Source organism: Podarcis muralis, chromosome 13, assembly GCF_964188315.1.
Source record: "Podarcis muralis chromosome 13, rPodMur119.hap1.1, whole genome shotgun sequence".
Taxonomy (NCBI): Eukaryota; Metazoa; Chordata; class Lepidosauria; order Squamata; family Lacertidae; genus Podarcis; species Podarcis muralis.
This window is the reverse complement of record NC_135667.1, coordinates 20,545,031-20,565,629: the sequence shown is the minus strand read 5'-3', so window position 1 is coordinate 20,565,629 and position 20,599 is coordinate 20,545,031. Positions and strand designations below refer to the sequence as shown.

The 20,599-nt window shown below is 48.2% G+C and overlaps 1 protein-coding gene and 1 long non-coding RNA gene across 7 annotated transcripts in view; one reads left to right on the top strand and one right to left on the bottom strand.

Moving 5' to 3' along the window:
* Nucleotides 1-20,599, bottom strand: part of LOC144325089 (uncharacterized) — a 129,639-nt gene that overhangs the window by 52,064 nt on the left and 56,976 nt on the right. The window lies entirely within an intron of this gene.
* LOC114581577 (voltage-gated potassium channel KCNC1-like) overlaps nucleotides 3,703-20,599 on the top strand; it is a 50,595-nt gene continuing 33,698 nt past the window's right edge. For 4 of the 5 annotated variants that reach the window (XM_028701858.2, XM_028701856.2, XM_077917124.1 and 1 more), the window contains exons 1-2: nucleotides 3,703-4,077; nucleotides 10,532-11,399. In XM_028701858.2, the coding sequence (XP_028557691.1) occupies nucleotides 10,800-11,399 (600 nt within the window). In that variant the 5' untranslated portion in view covers nucleotides 3,703-4,077; nucleotides 10,532-10,799. Of the gene's footprint in view, nucleotides 4,078-10,114; nucleotides 11,400-20,599 lie in introns of those variants that run through there. The other variant, XM_028701853.2, reaches the window with a different exon arrangement.

The window sequence follows — 20,599 nt, the reverse complement described above, 5'->3', positions numbered from 1 at the left end:
TAGTTGTGTTCTTGTTCTGTTTCCCAGCCCCGCAAATAAACGCCCTTTGTTTAAGAAGTCCTGTTTTGCCTTGGATTACTGAAAAATCCTGGCTGGCCACTGTGTGTGTCTGTGTCTAATCCGCATGATGCTATACTATACTCAGACATATGCTCTTACAAGGGTGAATTGATGTGCTCAGGACCAGCCAAACTGCACAACCTTCACAGTAGCTTGGCGGAGGGGAAGGAGGTAACTGTTTTCCGGGACACCGATGAAGGGGGTGCAGCCCTTCAGGAGGACAACAGTACAATATTTAGGGCCAGCCCCTTGATCACATGGCAGTTGCAGGAAGAAACATCATCTGGGTCGCCTTTTGCAAAGTGGCAGTGGCTGCCTGTTATTCCTTGCGCAAAGAAAAGCAGCTGAAAAGCCCCCAAAGGCACAGCGAGAGATGATGAGGTAAAGAGAGAGATTTTTAAAACCCTGTCAGTTGGACGCACGCGCATACCAGCATGTTAAACAGCCTCGTTTGTTCTGCGAGACCCTGTTTGATCACCGGAAAGCATCTCTTCGCTGCTGTCTTGTAATACCAGGTGGGTCCCTGCAGTGCCTGACAGCCGTACAAGACAGCTCTCCCCAGCGCTCCCGACAATTCACTCTGTGCACCAGACGCAGGGGCTCCCAAGTTTAATTAGAATAATTGACACTTGTTTTGGAAATTGGCTAAATAATAACTGCACAGCATGCCAAGCTTGAAAGGAGGAAGAATGACATCAATGATGGGGGCAGGGACCATCCTTTGTATCACACAATTTTATTTTTTGTTTTTGGTGGGGGGGGGGAAGGGTGATGGGAGTGGCAAAAGGGGATTGGGGAGCAAAATATACCACACTCTGAAAGTTCGAGCAAAGAATGTGAATTCAAAGGGTGCAGATGTTGTATAGCTGACAACCAAAAGCCAGAGTGCTGGACTAGGACCTGGGAGACCAGGGTTTATATCCCTGCTCAGCCATGAAGTCCACTGAGTGATATTGGGCCAGTCATTGTCTTTCTGCCTAACCTTCTAGAGACGGTTGTTGTGAGAATAAAAGGGAGAGTGAGGAAAGTGCTTGCGCCACCTTGAGCTCCTTGCAGAAAAAGGTGGGCTATAAATGCAGTGATAAAATAAAATGTTTTCTGATTTCTAAAGAAGGGGAAGCTTAACAGAGTGGGGTTAGTTTTAATAATGAGGACAGGAGGTGGATATTGGAGCACATTCTAAATAGTGGAGCAGTTCCTTCCACTATACTCACAGCTGGCTCCTGTGGTCCCAAAACAAAATATTTAGATCTCTGAATACCCCAGTAAGGGGTATAACTATACTACATTATCTTTTATTTTGGTTTTATGCCACAGCTTCCTCCCCCCAAAAACCATGGGAACTGTGGCTTGGTGAGTGTGCCAAGAATTTTCCATTAGAGAGCCCTGCTCTGCACCACCAACACCACAGAACTACATTTCCCATGATTCCTGGCAGAGAGGGAATTGCTACTTAAAACTAATTTAAACCAGTATCATAGATATTGCAAATTTTTAAGGGAGTTTGCGACCACAAGGCATGGTGCTGACCTCTGGCTTAGAAGCCCTAATAGCAGGAGGATTGCCTGCATGAAGTATAGATAAAGGTGTGTCTGAGTGTGTGAATAAACTAGCCTGCTGTACAAAGGCAGACCCTTGCTCTGCCCAGTTTTGCCTCTTGCCCCGCCATGGCTGGCATGTGGCCCTTGGGAGGTTGCTCAGAAAGGAACTCAATGTGGAAAAGGCTCCCCACCCTGAGGCTAAGAGATGCTGACTGGCCCAGCCTCAGCCAATGGCTTCATCATGACGGAGAAGCGATTAGAACCTATGTATCTCTGCCTCAAGTCTACACTGGCTTTCACCACCTCCAAACACTATTTTAGAGTGCAGGGGCATATATATTAATAATTCTTTATTCAGGATGCTGTGTGAAATCAGGAACCAACTTCAGCACCATGTAGCACCATTTCCCTGTACAGTGCTGGTAAACTCTACAGCTCCCAGGTCTACAACCCCTGACACACTGGGTAAGATTCCCATTACTGTCTCTTCTGCATGCTCAGCAACAGAGGCGGAGCTGTTGTTATTTCAATAGTAGTAGGAACACAGGAAATTGCCATATGCTGAAACAAGACCATTGGTCCATCCAGTTCAGTGCTAACTACACAGATTGGCAGAACCTCTCCAGAGTTCCAGGCAGAATACTTTTTTTCTGCCCTTACTGAAGATGCCAGGAATTAGAATTGGGACCTTCTGAATGCAGGGCATGTTCTCTGCCAGAGAGCTGAAGCCATTTCCTGTAGTCTGTAGCTGTGGTCACAGAACATGACTAGTGGCCAGATATCTATGGCTCTTTAAAGACCCACAGATTACCACCCATCTGTCTCAGAGGCTTGGGGCAGATTGCAGTCATCTTTATCTCATTTTTATCCTCACAAAAGTGCCTGGATTATTGTCGTGGGATGGGGATGACAGCTGATCACAAACGGCAAGCCAATTTAGACTGCACATACCCTTGCGGTTCACTAATAAGGCAAAGCCACCCTATCAAATTATGCACCTGGCGTGCAGGAGAAGGTGCGCCATCTTGGCTAGAGTGTTGGACAAGGACGGCAGAGGCCCAGGTTCAACTCCTGACTCTGCCACATATTTATTTATTACATTTATATATCACTTTTTCCTCCAAGGAGCTCAAGGTGGGGCACTTGGTTCTCCGCTCTCCATCCATTTTATCCTCACAACAACCCTGTGAGGTAGGTCAGGCCAAGAGACAGTGAGTGAAGAGACAGCCTGGAAGCTTGCTGGGTGGCCTTGGGCCAGTGACTCTCTCTCTCTCAGCTTAAGCTACCACGCAAGGTTGTTGTGAGTGAGAGCAAAATTGGGAGGGGGCCGCTAAGCATCACCTCAAGCTCCTTAGAGGAGAGGAGGGGTATAAACTTAATAAACAACTTAATAAACAAGTGAAACAACATTTCACCCTGAGATCTAAGACACAAGGGTGGTTCCTCTTTGGAGGCTCCACCTTCCCCGGCCACAGCTCAGGGGGTGCCATGTCCTCTAAATATAGACTTATTTCGTGCCTCCCACACACTTGAGATTTCGCACATTCCAGGCTAAATTCAACTCTTCCCCACTGCAGCTAAATCCCATCACATCCCCTTCAGCTGACTCAGGAATACCCCTCCCAAACTCACCTCAGCCTCTCAGCCCCACTTTTCTTTAAGGTGGCTGTATTTATCTTTACCTGTTCTCCCCCCCCCCCCTGCATCAGCCTTGGAATTTCATACTGAGTTTTCAAGTGAAGGGTGGCGCATCTTTAAAAACACCCCTCTCTGCTCCCTGGGTCTCCACAGGGTCCGGGGTGGCTCGCTTTGTTTATGTGTGTCAGGGAAACACGCATATGGCCCCAAACGCACGACCCCGCTGCTCCGTCGCCACTTGTTTACCTCCAATGCCGCGCACAGAGGTGGATGGGAAGCTGTCTCTTAGCAAACAATGGAGCTGTGGCTGCTCTAATCCTGGACTACCTTTCTTTGCGTATATTACTCCCCCCCCCCAAAAAAAAAGGAAGGAAGGAAGAGCAACTGTTCCATGAGATGCCCCAAAATTCCACCTTAAGAGGCAGTGATGTCATCACGGGGTCCGCAGTACCAGAAGGCGCAGCCTGCATCCGGAGACCAGGGGTGGGGGGCGGGAGGCAGAGACGCACAAGGTGTGGGGGGGGGACAGACGGACAGACTGACTCCTATTCGTCGACATCCTGCATCTTCCTTCCCCCCCCCCCACCAAAAAAAGCAAAAAGCTCCCCATCATCCTCTCCATTCTCCCTCTGCTCTCTGCTTCAAGGGGTTTTCTCAGTCCCCTCAAGGTGCTGGGGGAGCTTCTTAGAGCCTCTGTCTTCGCCTCACTGGTTGATTTTTATTTTTTTTAAAAGAATTTTGGTTGGGGGGAGGTTGGGGGGTGACGATTCCCCCCTCCATCTCTGCTCCTTCATCTCTCTCAAAAATATTATTAAGCCACAAGGGGTTGGTTTGGCAGGTAAGTATGGGCCTTCAGTGGCTACATTGTGTGTGTTTGTTTGTTTGTGTATGTGTGTGTACATCTATAGTGTGTGTTTGTGTGGTGTTTTGTTTTCCCCTGGGGTGGCAGTGGGGGGAGGAGGTGAGGGGGGGATCTTTGAGTGTCCCCTTTTACCTAACACTGAGATCATAGGACAGAAGGGGGGGTAGTTTCAGCACCTGTGAGGTGACCGGCTGCATGTTAACATTGGTGTGCTTGTATTTTGCTCATTAGTGCCAGCCTAGCTGAGAGAGAGAGAAAGAGACAGACAGACAGACTTGCTTCTGATCGCTATTTGTCTGTCTGGGTGTATGTGTGTGTGTAAGAGAGAAAGATGACTGTCAGTTTGTGGATATTTGTGTGCTGCCCACTGCAGTGTGTGAATGAGTGAAGGATAGCTTTAAGTGTATATGAGGAAAGAAGGAAGGAAGGAAGGAAGGAAGGAAGGAAGGAAGGAAGGAAGGACAGTCTGCATGTCTGGTGGACATATGAGGGTGTCCACTAAGGTGTGTGAAAGAATGGTTCGAGTGTATGGGCAGTTTGTGTGTGCATGTGTATATATGTCTGGGACTGATAGATTATGACTCAGGCGGTGTGCGGCTTGTGTGGTATGTGAGCTTGTACGATTTCAACTGGTGCATGAAAGAAATTAGCGCGCCTAAAGTATGCCGACAAGTACCAGTTATTAGGATGTGCTTGTTCTAAGGGTCTGAGCGCATCTGTGTCCATGGATACAGGAGAAACAGGTGAGGATTTGTGTGCCGTTGCGTCTTTGTGTGGTGACTGTAAGTGTCTGTGGTGTCCCTTGGGCTTTTCTGTTGTGTGATGTCTGTGTTGGTGTGGTGCGCCAGTGAACTGGAGGGGGAGGGGTTTAGGAAGAGAGAAACATAACTCCCATGAGAAAACAAACACAAACACACTGACACACTGACACACAACACTGAAGTAAAGCTCACAGAGAACATCATCTCACTTAGCCCTATGTACATACAGAGAGATCATAACAGAGACAACCAGAAAAAGCAGACACCGTGCATGCCCCCCCCCGCCCTTATACACTCTCACGCATTGATCATTGTCATACACATGTGCTCACACTTGCATAATAGCTCACCCACATTCACACAAGCCGGCACTCCAGGCGCCCTTGCCTTCTTACCCCTCATATAGCAAAGGGCAAAGTGAAACATCTGAAACAAATTTTGAGGTAGGAAGAAACCAAAAATCTTATATAGTTTGAATGCATGTGTAGAAAATAGGCAGTGGAAGTTTTTTTTAACAAACAAAACCAAACCCAAACCACCTCTTATATCAAAACTCATACTGACATTAATTATATTATATTATACTATATTTCCAAACAACCTTTCAATCATAATGGCTCCCATAACAGTTTCAGATGAGCACAAACTTTAATGATTAACAATTCAAATAATTTTACAGTACCGTCCAAAGCATGCTTACTTAGAAATAAGCACATGTGAGTTCAGCTGGAACTTATGCTGAAGGAAGTTTGGATAGGGTTACAGTCTTTAATAATAAAACCAGACTGCAGTTCCCTGCCCACTTTCTGGGGAATAATCCCCCACTTAAACCAATGGAGCTTATTGTTTAGTAGACCTGTATAGCAGACCTGCTGTTAATTACCAGTATCTGCAGATGAAGGCACTTTGAGTGGCTGCGTATGATGCTGTGCATCTGACCTAGACCTCTGAATGTTCTGGCTGCTGCCTTAGCCCCTTCCTATCCCACCCTCCGCATTCGTACATTCTGATTTATAAATTTGAAATCTGGGGGGTGAATAATTCTAAGCTAAATGTGTAAACATGTTCAACGCTGGGTGGCAATACTTCAAACACATGCACAGCACTCAATAAGTGGTTTTGAGACTAGACATGCTTCGCTGATTTTTAGCTCTGCCAGTCATCCTATCATGCAAATAAGTCTTATTCCAGAATCCGATCATGCAGGTGTGACTTACTCCAGAATATGGCCATATGCAGTCATTTTGCTTTCTGTAAGGTTGCTCTCACATGTAGAGGTCTACGATTGAACAAAATGTAAACAGATACAAAATTGTCACACTTTTACTCTTAAGTTACCAGTAACATCTTCTGAAGCACACATAAAACGTTGCCTCAAAACACACCATGCTGCCTGTAAACATCCCTGCCCTCATATTCAAACACACCACTTCATTCACACATGCACAAATACCTAAGTGCACACTCAAATCTGTGTCACTGTACAGTCACCTCCACTCACAAAGAAACATACACAAGGGAATAGTGGGTATCGCAGTCCTCTCTTGTGCATTCACACACATCCTTAATTTGAACAACAACAAAAAAGATCACACCAGCATAAATATCACATACACACACTTGATTGCATATTCATTATTTTCATATAAGGCTGATTCACACATGCACACGCCACTTGATTTCTTATCACTTGATGAGAGACAGGCAGCTGAATGTGTGAATGCTCCATTGAAAAATATTGCATTTGAGGTGGAGTCACCAAGTGATCAGTTGTGCATGAAGGAACCAGCTCTGAGATACCATCTTTTAGGTGTCCGTCTTTTAGGTGCCTTTTAGAATGCACAGCCAGAGCCAAGTAGACACACCATCAACACAGCTATGGCTGTGGTCCTTTGCATTCATCTGGGAGAAAGAGGTACAAAACAGGGTGCAGTTTATTTCTGAGTAAACTGAGCACAGGATCACGTTGCCGGGCTTACAGAATAGTGTTCTCCACACAAAAAATACAAAATCATTTCGGAACACTCATGCTGTCACACACACACACACACACACACACACACACTATGCATACCATGTCATCCCAACACAGAGATCCCTGCACACACTCACAACACATGGCTCTATCCTCAATTACAGATTTCTTCATATACAAATTCTGCTCGCACCTATAGTTACTTACTACACCCTTACACACAATACATACATTTAAACCCACATACTCATTTCTGCACCCAAACTCATCACATGCATGTATCACTGCAAACAGACACAGGCCATTTCCCTTACACACAAACCCACCATATAAACCCATTTTAAGATAGGCAGAAATGCATTGCCCCATATGTCACTTCCTATCTTAACCAGCGTAATCCTACCTAAAGAGACCCATTACTCTCTGCACATGCATCTCCATCTAAACATTTTTCAACGAATAAAGAACCCAAACGCCAACTTTTTAATTAAAACAAAAGCCCCTGAATCCAACTTTTCAAAACTTCCATTCTAACATTGATTTATTTGTTTGAGGGATAGCCATAAAGAACTAAACATTAAGGTTCTGTAGATGCATTTTTAATGCAATAACATGTTCATTTGCTGAATTTAGTATGCATTACATATTAATTTTCAAAAAGCTCTAAATTCAAAAGTATCCATAACAGTATTTAGTTATTGTATTGATTTCCTGCCTTCCCTTCTTCCGAAGATTCCTGCACTGCAGGCAGTTGGACTAAATAACCCTCATAGTCCCTTCCAACTACAATTCTACGATTCTATGATGAAACCTAAGGTGGTATACACACACAGGCTCCCACCCTGGCCCTGGCCCAAATGGAGATCAGTCTTCATTTCACCTGGGCAGGCTGCATTATGTGTCTAGGAATAATAATAATAATAATAATAATAATAATAATAATAGGTGGGTGTTTGTTTGTTTCTAAAAAGAATAATATGAATTTAGAGGGCAAGGGAAATGCAGGCAAAATGAGGTCAGGAGAAATTGTTTGAGAATCTATTTTTTCCTCCACATGTATTTTAAGTCTCTATTATGCACTCATGCAAACCCTCCCACATTCTTTCTCTCTCACTAATTTCTCCTTCCCACTCCACTCCACTTTCCCTACTTCTTCATCTCACAGCCCAGGAAATTGGATGGCGCGGCAACAGTGCTGGAGGAGAGACATTTGCCTCCTCACCTGCCTAAAGCCAAGCCAATTCTCTCTTTTGTACCGAGAAACATTGCACAGACACACAGACACACACAGTCCCCTCTGCAACGACACAAGAGTATAGGAGAGGTGGGTGTTGGGACTGGGTGAGCTACAGGCCAAGGAGGTTCCTTGGAGATGGCCAAGGGTTGTAGCCAATGCTGGTTCTTCTCAGTGCAGACCATTGAAACCAATAGGCATGATTAACTTAGGCCCACAAATTCTAGTAGGTCTGCTCTGAGTACAGCTAGCACTGGACATAATCCCCAGTGTAAAACTTCAGGTGTAGGAAAGGGGAGAAGGAAGAATTAGAGGGGAGGATGGATAGGTCAGTGAGGCCTATAGAGAGGCAAGCAGAGGCCATAAGGAGGAGGAAGTAGCCATGAGGGGAGGGCAAACAGTGGGGCACTGAAATTTCAAGGGATAACATGGGATAGAGGGTGAACTGGGGTGACCCACCAAAGGGAGTATAGGAGAGCAACCACAGCTAGGAGGGAGAGGAGATTTCAGGGGGGACCCCACAAGAAAAGTGGGGGTGCACTGGGGTCAAAAGTCATGTGGGAGAAAGTGGGGGCAAGGAGAAGACTGAAGGGGTCCTAAAGGTGGAGGAGAGCATAGAGGCTACCCAGCCCCTCAGCTTCAGGAAGATCATCATCAGGGTCCGTAGAGAAGTCAGCAAGGGAAGCCGGGTCCACTGCAGGAGGCAGGATCTGGCCGAAGATAGGAGGAGGAGCTGAGAGAGAACCAGAGTCAAGTGGGGCAAGAGTGGGGAGTCATGGGGCAGATAGGTTGCTACCTGGAAGAGAAAAAGGAATTGGTTTGTTAGTGTAAACGGGGGGGGGGGGGGTAGAGTCGGAGCCCAGCAGGTGCAGCAGTATGGGGAGAGGGCTGGGAGTCGGAAGTGGGGAAAGTGGGAACTGGAGGAGATGGTAAGGAAGAAGGGAGGGAGGGAGGGAGGGAGGAGAGGGTCAGTGGAGAAGGAAAACTGGCTGGTGGCCAAGAGAGGGAGAGAGGAATTGGGAAGCAGTCAATGGCAGTGGAAGGGCAGTGCAGAAGCAGTAGATTGAGTCTCCATTCGAAAGGAAGGGGACGTTGAAGAAAGGGGGCTAAGTGAAGGAGAAGCAAAAAGGGGGGGTCTGGGAAGATAGGGAAGGAGGCAAGCGAGAGAAGGAAGAGAGAGGGGTGGAACGAGTCGATATAAAAGTGAACAGGGTGCTAAGATTGGGTGGGTAGTTCTCGTGGTGAAAGAGATGGGGAGAGGGGACAGAAGAGGCCCCTGAATGAGAAGAAGTGGCATTTCTCCTACACGTGAAGCTCAAGCGAGCATCTATTTTGCCACCGTTACACTTTGAGTGTGGAGATTGCAGAGCTGCTTCCAAAGTTAATGTGGTAAAGGGGCAAACTAGGCACTGCCTGATTTCTGTGCAATGAGGGAGAAGGAGGCAAGTCTCCGTGCAAGAAAAGTATGTGTGAAGTGACCCTAGGCTAAGCAGAGGATGGAGGGGCGAAAGGCAGAAGTTCCCAGGGAAAGAAGGACAGCGATAAGAGAGTAGAGAAGGGAGATGTGGCAACACATGGAAGCAGGGAAGGAGAGGAGACCATGAAGAAGGAAGAAAGGAGAAGAGGAAGAGGGTTGATGAGGAAGACAAAGTCAGCAGAAGAATGGAAGGGGGGGGAGGATGTGAGGCTGTGACAGAGAAGAAATGAATGAAGGGTGAGAATGAATGGAGGACAGAAAAGAGGGGAGGGTGGCCAGAGATGAATGGGTATCCTAGGACTTGGAGATACAGTAATGATGGCAGATCTGCATGGACAGGCACTTGGAGAGGATAATGGAGCGCCAGGGGTGATGGCATGAAGCCTGCAGTGAAGGACTGCCGTGATGGTCCACAGGGGTCGAAAAACGATGGTGGCAGAGGGCTATGGAGGGAACTGAAAAAGAGAAGGGGATGCAGAGGGCAGGAGGGAGGGAGGGAGGGAGGGAGGGAGAGAGAGAGAGAGAGAGAGAGAGAGAGAGAGATGGGGGGTAGAAGGAGGGAAGCCTGTGTGTAAGGATGGAAGAGATGGAGTGGGAGTGACAGAAAGAGAGGAGAGAGTGATAATGGCAGAGGGATGCAGTGGCAATGCCGGTCATTACGAGAGGGATGGGAGGAAGGAGAGGAGAGTGGAGAAGCGTACATGGGATGGGGAGGGCGAAGGCGTAACGCGAGTGACCAAGAAGCGCCATGGAGGGAGCGAGAGGAAGAAGGGGCGAGGATGGCAGGGGCCACGGACAATGGAAAGGACGGCGGTCCGAGCGGAGTGTCGGCGTGCGGATGGATAGATGGATGGTGGGGACGGGAGCGATGGAGGGCAGCGAGCGGAGGGAGAGCGGCCGAGGCTGCGGAGGACTGTGGCGGAGCAGCCGTCCGCACTCACCTTCCCTGTCCCTTTCTCTCTCTCTGTCCCTCTCTTTCGCAGACCCCGGCGCTGCGCCGCGGGCTCTTTCTCTGCCAACTCCTGCCTCCTCCTGCTGCTGCTGCTACTGCGCCCGCCCCGTCTAGAAAGAGCCTCGCCCCCCTCCCCTCTTGGCCGCGCTCCCTCCTGCCTTCTCCTTTCCCCGCGGCAGGAGGGGTGGGGGGAGAGGGGGTGGGCCGAGGAGGAGGAGGGGCCAGGATGACGCCTCGCGCCCTGATTTGACACCTGCGCACCGTCGGGGGGCGGCCCCCCGCCTCGGCCCGCGCCGCCGATGCTGAGCTCAGTGTGCGTCTCCTCTTTCCGCGGGCGCAAGTCTGGGAACAAGCCGCCGTCCAAGTCATGTTTGAAAGGGGAGATGGGCCGGAACGAAGACAACGACAAGATAGTCATCAACGTGGGCGGCATCCGGCATGAGACGTACCGCAGCACCCTCAAGACCCTGCCGGGCACGCGGCTGTCGTGGCTCACCGAGCCCGACGCGTGCAGCAACTTCGACTACGACCCCAAGGCCGACGAGTTCTTCTTCGACCGGCACCCGCAGGTCTTCGCCTACGTGCTCAACTACTACCGCACGGGGAAGCTGCACTGCCCGGCCGACGTGTGCGGGCCCCTCTTCGAGGAGGAGCTGGCCTTCTGGGGCATCGACGAGACCGACGTGGAAGCCTGCTGCTGGATGAACTACCGGCAGCACCGCGACGCCGAGGAGGCCCTCGACAGCTTCGAGACGCCCGAGAGCCAGGACGATGAGGAGAGCGGAGACCTCAAGCGCCACTGCCTGCAGGAGGACGGGCGCAAGCTGGGCCGGTGGGCCGCCATGCAGCCCAAGGTGTGGGCGCTCTTCGAGGACCCCTACTCCTCCAGGATGGCCAGGGTGAGTAGCGCTGGGCTGGGGGCTCGGGGCACCCACCCGCTCACCTGCTGTGGGCAGCATGGAGGAGCAGGATAGAGATACCTATGACTGCTGCTGCTGTTGTTGCTGTTAGCATCGTGACTACTAGCATTGACGCTCTTGTCCCCACTAGTGGCACAGGGGAAGGCAAGCAGGGGAGTGGGGAGGCAGGGTCCCTGCCCCCAGGAACTTACAGATCTAAATGTTGACAAGAGGAGTCGGGGGAGAGTAGCAGAATAGGGGCAAGCATAGTTAAGGCTGGCAGAAGTTAATCCCACTCTGTTCATTGGGGCCAAGGAAGTGCAGAAAGGTTTGAGGGCAGCCTTGGTTTGTGTAGGGGAGAGGAGAGGCGAGCACCCTTGCTTTTCTCTCCCTCCCTTACACTGAGTCAGGTCCCAGGTTTTTTTAGCCCAGAATGACTACTCCGACAGGAGATGGCTTTGCAAGGTCTCAGGCAGGGTCTTCCTCAGTCCTGCTACTTTTTACTTGGCGAGGCAAAAATTAAAGCTGGGGCTGTCTGAGTCCAAAGCATGAGCTCTGCCTCCCTGAACTGAGTTCGTTCTCCCAGTCTCTGGTTATGGCTGGAGGTGGGACAGAGTAGGCAGGAGAAATTTCTCTTTAAATGTTCTTTTGCTTGTTTCGCAAATGTCCCTTGGCTCTGTGCAACAGCAGGCCTTCTAGCCTTCTTCTTTGCTGTAAACCCTGACAACTTCCCAAAGAAACCTCCCCCCGCTCCAAAATTGTACTTTTAAGAAAAAGGGGTGCAAGGGGCAGGCAGAAAAGGTGAGATGTAAATGGTCAAGAGTGGAGGTGCAGGCTAATGTTGGAGGTGCAGTTGAGATGTGCAAGACTTGTCCCAAGCGAAATGGGCAATGGCACAATGCGCAGACTAGCGCAGAGGGACTGGTGTGCAAGGGTCCATGTGCAATGCTTGGTAAGCATGGATGGATGTGCAAAGGGGGGGGGAGAAGGATGTGTGAGTGGCACTGGGTGCTGGAGGTGAAGGCAGATTATGCAGTAGAAAAGATGAGGTTGCCAGTCTGAGTGCAAACAGAACAGACTGAGAAATGGAGATGTTCTGCAGGCAGGGATGTTTTTCAGGAGCTGATGGCACCAGTCACATCTTAGGCACACACAAGCGATGTGCACCGTGCACTGAAGTGCCCTGTAGAGAGAACATATGATAGTCAGATGCTGCAAACAGACATCTAGAGGAAGGAATGGTTGGCTGGGAGAATACAGAATGTGGAACGGAGAATGGTGCAGGTTTCAGAGGTGTGCAAGGGCACTGGAAGAGGTGCACTCAGCCATGTTGAGGCATGCAAAATGTTGCAGAAAATAGGAGAGGTTAATGTGCAGGCTAAGAGGGGGGTGACTGAACGAGCCTGACAGAGAGGGGCAGTGATTCCGGTTCAGGGAAAGCGTGCAAAAGACCAAAGTGTGAGAAATGGAACTCTAAGAAGGAGAAAGGAGCGTGAGGAAAGGAAGGGGGATCATGCAAGGAACGCTGCTGGTGGCAGTGAAAAGGGGGTGCAAGGAAAAAAGTTGAGCTCAAGAGTTGAGCACCACGGGACACGAGCGTGCGAATGAGTGTAGTAGTGTGTAGCAGCAGGAGGATCCTGACACGCATGCGCTGGGCTTATGACTTGCTTATCGGTGTCAGGGTGAAAGCCTTGATCTCCAGCAGGAGGTGCTGCTAAAACAGCTCCGAGTCCTTTCTTCACTGTCCCCCAAAATAAGGTCCCCTGTCCTCCTCCTCTCTGGTCTCCCCCACCCCCTCCACACACAGTTTATCTCAGGTCTCACTTGCGCCCTTCCTGAATTTTGGAATCCTCTGGTCTCACTGCAGTTTTGCGTAGTCCCCCCGCCCCCACTGCATGCCCCACTGCCAAATCTAGGGATCTTTCCTTTTCTCTCCATTCAGCCCAAATCGACATCATCTATCCAGGGAGAAACTCCAGATCTCCTCCCCCAATCTTCAGCAATGCAGTTCTGAATTGGCTCCCCCCCTCCCAGTGTGCTTGAATAATGCTGCTCAAAACTGCCCCCTTCCCAGACACTGCAGTTTAGAATCCCCCATCCTCCACTGCACCCCCAAATATTGCTCCCCTTACTGCATTCCACCCCGTTCTTTTCCCCTTTTCTTTTTTTAGCCTATGCAGCTAAAGCCTTTCTTTAGGTAAAGCACTGTATAACTTCTTTTTGCAGAGCAGCTGAAAGGGGGGGAGTAATGAAAGGCTGCTGCTTGTTCTCTCTCTCCTCCCCCCCCCACCCCCGGCAACCCCTCCAGCATTACCTCTAGGACAATATTAGTGCTTTGCTATCTCTAGAACTGCAGAGCCAGCGGGTTGAGAAGGGGGGGGGAGGGGGCACCGCAGTGCAGTGTGGAAGCCCCAGAGTTTGCAGTGCAAAGCCGGCATTCTGCAATCCATTCCCCCTCCCCTCACCCCAGGCAGCTGTTCTCAAGGGTGCAAGGCCTGTCCGGTCCCTTTATTCAGCCCCCCCTTCCTCCCCCATGCAGTTGGGAATGCAGCCAGAAAAAGTTACAGCAGGGAGGAAGAGAGGGCAGGAGTGTTGGGGAGCAGGGAAGGGAGGGGGTTTGCTGGCAGTGGGAGCCAAGAAACCAACGGGACTATGAGGCAATGCTGCATTCAGGTGGACATCACGTCAGGGATTCCATAAACAGAGGAGCCGGTTGAGAACTGAAGCCAGCATCTCCCCACTACCAGCCAATATAACGGTAGCTTTTACAGAAATGGCATATGTGTGCTATAACTACAGTAGCACCCTCCCCGCCCCGCCCCCCGCAACTTTCTCCCTTTAGGCATTTGTGTATGAATAAGAGAAAGACGCAAATCAGTACTGAAGTTTGCAAAGTTGGGGGGGGGGGGAGTTGAGGTTCATGCCCCAAGCACAGTGTTTGAATTACCTGCTTATGAAAAAGGATGCAAAGAGATTGGCCCCCATCCACCACTATCCTTGCCAGACAGGCAGTCAGAAGGAAGGAATATGGACTGGGGAAGAGGAGATAGAAAACCATATCGGTGGACAGCATAGTGAATAGATTGATGGGCCAAAATGCACTTCTGAATAATGCTTCTCCAATACGCAAAGACACATTTGCTTCGTTTTCGTTCACTCTGCACACACCAGCATGCATATTTTATAGTGATGCATAGGCAGGCCGGGGCTACAAAATCTGTACCAGAGCATATTTGATAGCTGCATCTAAGTCCCTGCGTATCAGAGAGGGGTAAAGTGTGTGCATTGAGAGAACAAATAGACAATGATTGAATAAAGACACACACGGAGATCCTCTTCTTCCTCTCCTTCCCAGATCTTTTCACATCACAATCGTTCTTTTTAAGTTTGGCTTTTCTCTATCAGTTGCACCTTCTTTTAAACTGGACAGTGTCCCAACTTTGATCCTGGAAGCACTTCAAGTCCCTTCATGGTATATAGACAAGGAAAAAGTTCCAGAGGGGCAGCTGCATTAATGTGGTGCACCAAATATAAACCAAGAGGCAACCTTAAAACTTTTGTCACGGGCTCAATGGCAGTTCCTTGAGTAATTATGTATAATCATGTATATATTCCCATTTGTGTGGGTAGAGAAACATATTATATAACATAATTTGATTAAACCCAATGTAATTCCAAGCATGTTTGCTTGGAAGTTCAGTGGGACTTTGCAGCTAGCAAATGTGCTCAGGGATGCAGTCTCAAATTGTCATTTGTAGTGTACAAATGGCGCTTACTCATAAATTAAAGACAAAGTGCAGGTATGTGTACATATGCCTGTATGCAAATGGAAAGCATAAATATATGTACTCAGGACTGTTATTTCCCTTTACATTTCTCCCAACACTACTATTTTGTACTTTAACCACGTTTGAAGTATGGCATGAGAGATTATTTCTTCATTAGCTGTGTGGACAGCAAACTCATACGTATACTCACAGCTACATAACAATTAGGGAAAATATCACAGGCAAAGCAGCTTCATCTTTGTAATAAGGTTCCTGTATATTACATTATATTATATTAATGTATATATTTTTAGGTATACATGCACAAGGGAACAAAGTATGGCCACATAACTCAGACAAGCCTGTTTTCAGTACGCAAAGGGTTATATGGAATAAATGGGGAATGTGTTCTTTCAGGGAGTATGTTTAAAATGATGAAAATCAGATAAGTATCATTTACCACTGCATGCATTTTTCACACCCAGATCCTTGTTCAGGGCAAATCTGCACTTTTTAATCAAATCGGGAACTAGGAACCCCGACTTCAGCATCATATAAAATGGATGATTTTTTTCTTTTCCTGCCAGCCTTGCAAGGGAAGTTCTGAGTTAAAATCCAATATACCCCTTCTCTGTAATCAGCTATAAAGTTGAACCTTGGACCAAAAAAGGTTGATGCATCCAAAGTATTTGTGTCTGTCCAGCAGACTGAGAGCCAGTACCAGCTTCTGTGCTAAGGGAATTTATTTTTAACCAAGTTCACCTCTGCCTCTCCATCCCATCCTCACCTGTGATGTGCAAACATTGCTTTTATTCTTGATGCTGAAAGAGAAGGCAAAGTCTTTTTGTCCTATAGGAGGCACTAGAGAGACAGTGCCAACACTGCAACAGAGCTGAGTCTTTCTTTTATCCTTTTAGCAAACTCTGCACAAATTTCCGTGTCCCTTTGCTGGAGATCCTTGCTGTGCCCCCTTCCCTTTCATATTAATTCTCTGGCTTTTGTCTTCCCTGCATGATTAGCAAGCCAGTGCAGAAATTCTGGTTCAGCTTCTTAGGGAATTCAAAGGAAAGTAGATATGTGGGGGAAGGGAGGGGGGAGAGAGGATTTTTTTTAAAAGGCTTTTAATGACTCTTGTGAATAATGACTGCAGAAAGGGAACAGATTCCAGATGCTGGCAAGAGCCAGCTACAAAGGGTGGCTTCTCTTATTTATTACAATGTGGGGCTCAAGCATCCCAATTCTCTAGTCTCCCCTTGTGCTAGTTTAAACACCTCCTCACTCAGAGAGTTTTGGCATTCAGCAGCCCAATTCAAATTTGCCAGCCTCCATTCTTGTCCCAAAGGCTACAGAAGTTCTGGTCCTGAACACCATCTTAACTTGCAAGCCCATCTCCTTCTCCAATGAATCTAGGAGACCTAGTTGCCAGCTCCCACTGTTTTAACCTCCTAGACTCAACACTCCTCTAATTAAACTACTCCTATCCCAGTATATCCGCTCCCTTGATTTAAAAAACCAGCAGTTCTTGAGCAGTTCTCATATTTTCCCCTGCAAATCCAACACCTTTCGTGGCAATTGGGGAACTGTCATTGCCATTGTCCCTTCTCATTTCACGCTCCTGGAGCCTTATCTGCTACCTACTCGGTGACCCAGTAAATCTCCCCTTGTATTCCCTAGAGTCACTCTTTGTCCCCCAAATCAAGAGTCCTGCCATGTAATTCTGCCTCTGCTCTTAAACCACTAAACTCAGTGGGTCAAAATTTCAGATATCCAGTTAATTGAATACGGATTCATAGTGCAGGTTAGAGCGGTAGGTATGTACTCTTAAAGCATTCTGTCCACTCAATTTCCTTCCAAGACCAAGATGATCCTGGCTTTGCACGTACATACATACTCACGCACGCACACATCCCGACTCAGTAATTCCAGTCTTTCCACAGAAGCTCTTGCATATTCTTTCAAACATGCATTCTCACACTCTATCACTCTTGGTCCTGTGTGACCTCAGTGGTGCCATCTGTGCCCCACTCAGAATGAAAGGAAGCCCTCCTCCTGCCCCGCAAATACACCGGGACTGGCTTACTGCATTTCAAAGTAAGTGAAGATATATACATTGCCATCTAAACAGGGACCCCATGTGGGACCGCACTGTCCACAATCTTAACTTACCTAACTGCACCGCCGTGTGGCTTTGCTCAATAACTCAGCAATCCGAGCATCCCATTCCTTCCCTACTTTCTGTCAATCTGTATACTCACCCCCTGCTTTCAGTTCACAGAGCCCAAACATTTTTACTGTCCGTTTAGTCCTCTCTCCTCACTATCTGACCCCTATACATACCCTTCACAGAAACCCCTGGAGTTTCAGAAAGCCCTCTTGCCAAATTGCACTTGACTCCTTTCCATCAACTTTTCCTCTGAAAATCATGGGTGCCTGGGGGTCCCCAAGCAATCCTTTACCCACAGCTCTCCACAGGGAGCAAATCCCACCCCCACTTCCCCTCCAGTATTGTGGAAAGATGCCCACTTTTACCCCAGGCGCTGAAGGACTATTGCAGTTTAATCCATTCCCTCCCCTTCATTCCTTGCCGCTCTCCATGGTACTGAACTGCAGTGTTACATCCAGTAATAGCGGCAGCAAAGGGAGAGAATTTACACACACACACACACACAGAGAGAGAGAGAGAGAGAGAGGGAGAGAAAGAGAGAGAGAGCTTTCTCCCTGCCTGTAAGCATTGTTGATAGAGGTTATTCTATGATGCTATGTATAGAGAGAGGAAGAAAATGATAGAACTGGAGAGAAAATTAATGAATTAGTACACAGTGTAAGGTGGGGGGCGGTGTTGACATGCATAATGTCCAGTTCAGCCATTAATACTCTGAAGAAAGGGCCAAAGCACTGCAGCCTTGGGTGCCCTATATATATATATATATATATATATATATAAAAGGCTGGCATTGAGGTGTGTGCATTTGAGAGCAAGGTCGTTTGAGCATCTTTACTTTGTTGCATAATAGTTTAATGTGACACAGATTTCACATGAGAGGGGCGAAGAGGGGGTGAGGGAGCTGAAAGATGGGGTCAGGAAGGATGACAGCCAAGGCCATATATATTGGGAGGTCTGCCTTGCTTTCTGAGCTCCTGGGCCCCTTATTGTGCCCAGGCAGAAGGATGTATGTGTGGTAGACTTTGGAAAGAGCAGCAAGACCGTAATATGGGAATAGTGGGAAGACTGGAGAAGGGAGAGGCTGTCTTAGCCTTCTCCACAAAAATAAGGCTGACTTCAGTTCAATAAAAAACAGAACTTCCTTGCTTCTATGTTCAACTCCAGGACCCCAGGCTTGAAACTGGTCTGCTAAATTCCCTCGTCCTCCGCTGCATCTCCAGTGGCCTTTACCCCCTTCCCCATTTTTCTCCCCTTCCAGAAGGGAGCTAAATCACAGCTTGTTTTCTACCTCTGGCCTGAAATCAACCTTAAGTCTTTCCCCTCTCAATACTCCTTGCTCAGTTTTTTCTCCATCCTTCAGCCTCTGACCCCTGCCCATAAACCCACGCCTTCCCCCCTCTCCTTTTTGCTGATAATGTATCTGCTAACCTTCACCTCACAGTTTTTTCTCAGCACCTTTTTCTTCACCTCACAGTTCTTTCTTGACCTCCATTCCCCAGTTTTCTTCTTATCATGCTCCCTGCGTTAAGCCGGACTTTGTTCCAAAACGCCTTCTCCAAACCATTCTGCTGTGTTCTCACTGCCAGCCCATTCTGCTGCTCCCCACTTGTGAGACACTTGCAGCAGTCATCACCTTACTCTAGAGCTTCCTCAATGAGGGGGGGGGGGAAATGAAAGGCATAACTCCGATGAAGCGGACTCTCTAGTCCAGAAAACCTTACGCCATGAAAAAAAAGAAGCATTGATCTTTCAGGGGCCACACAATGCAGCAACAGACTGACATGGCCAGCCCCATGAAACATGAAAACAAGAAGCACTCCAAAATAATTTCAAAATCCACATTAGGGCAATACCTTTATTAGGTCAACCAAAATATTAGAAACCGCATGCAAGCTTTCTCCAGAACCTTTCCTTTTCATGTGTCTCCAAAGTAAGTGATTTGATGAGGGTTGCAGCATAAGGCCCCTTCTGTACCCTTCATATGCATGCCGTTGTTTGAAGTTCAACTTCTCTCTAAAGCTACCCATCTCTGCTATATCGACTTATTGTGCCTACCTCCACTTTCAAATATCTTTGCTGGAAACAGATCTGACACCAGTTATCCTCAGGACGTCATTGCAGCCTGAATCATAGTCCTCTGCAATGACCTAACTCGTTACAATGCCCCTTTATATAACTTCCATCCATACAATATTAAGTTAATACTATTAACCAATCCCTGTGTGTGTGTGTGTGTGTGTGTGTGTGTGTGTGTGTGTGTTCAAGAGGCAGGGAGGGGTTACTTGCTCTTCTTTGACATCTTTCGTCATACCGTATTTGCCCATCTCAAGGGTCTAAAATAAGCTTCCTGCCACTTCCCTCCACAAATCTCACTCTGTGCCACCGAGTACCCAGGAGTCTTGTGCTTCCAAAGCCCACCCTGTTCTAAACCTCAACCAACACTTCTATTGCTATTCCCAGAGGTCCTAGACATCCCGTCTGCTCCAGACCTTGACAGACTCGCCTCCTCCTCCAGGAACCCAGTTGTTCTAGATCCACAGCAGCCCTTGCTTTATACCAGGAGTAGCTACCATGGTGTGATTTGGACCACAGCTCCCAACAGCCCCAGCCAGCATGGCCAATGATCAGGGATGATGCTTGTTGTAGTAAAAAAACCACACCACATTTGGAGCGCATCACATTGGTTACCCTGCTTTAACTCAATAAACCCCATGCTTCTCCTCGAATAGCTAGCATTCTCCCTGAATAAGTAGCTCTTCCCTTCCCTGCCCACCTCTGGCAATCCTTTCCCCTTCTGAATGCAGAAGTCCTGCACCAAAGGACACCTCTCTTCCAAGTTCCACATGCATAGGTAACCTTGGCTTTGCAAGGAGTAGAAAGACCAGTGAGAGCTGACCTTCTCTTCTGCTCCTCAGAAGAAGAGGTGGGTTGCTGATGTGGTGCAGTAAAGTAACTTTGGACTTAGGGGGAGAGTCCTCTTAAGGTGGCAATGTGTATGACTTCACCTACTTCCAAATTTAGTCAGCCGGCTGTGCTGTGTTTGAGTCCCTGCTACTCGTTCTGCTGAGTGGGCCCCTGGACTTCTGCCCCAAAGTCCAGCCACTGAAGGTGCCTTGCATAATGTCCAGGGAACACCTCGTAACGTTTGCTGGATTTGTGATAATAATTTGCCCCCATCAGCTGTCCAGTTTGTAGAGTAGAAGCTTTGAACAGCCAAGGGGGAGAGCCAAAGTCATCTCAGGGTAACAGTGGCGGCCAAACCATGACTC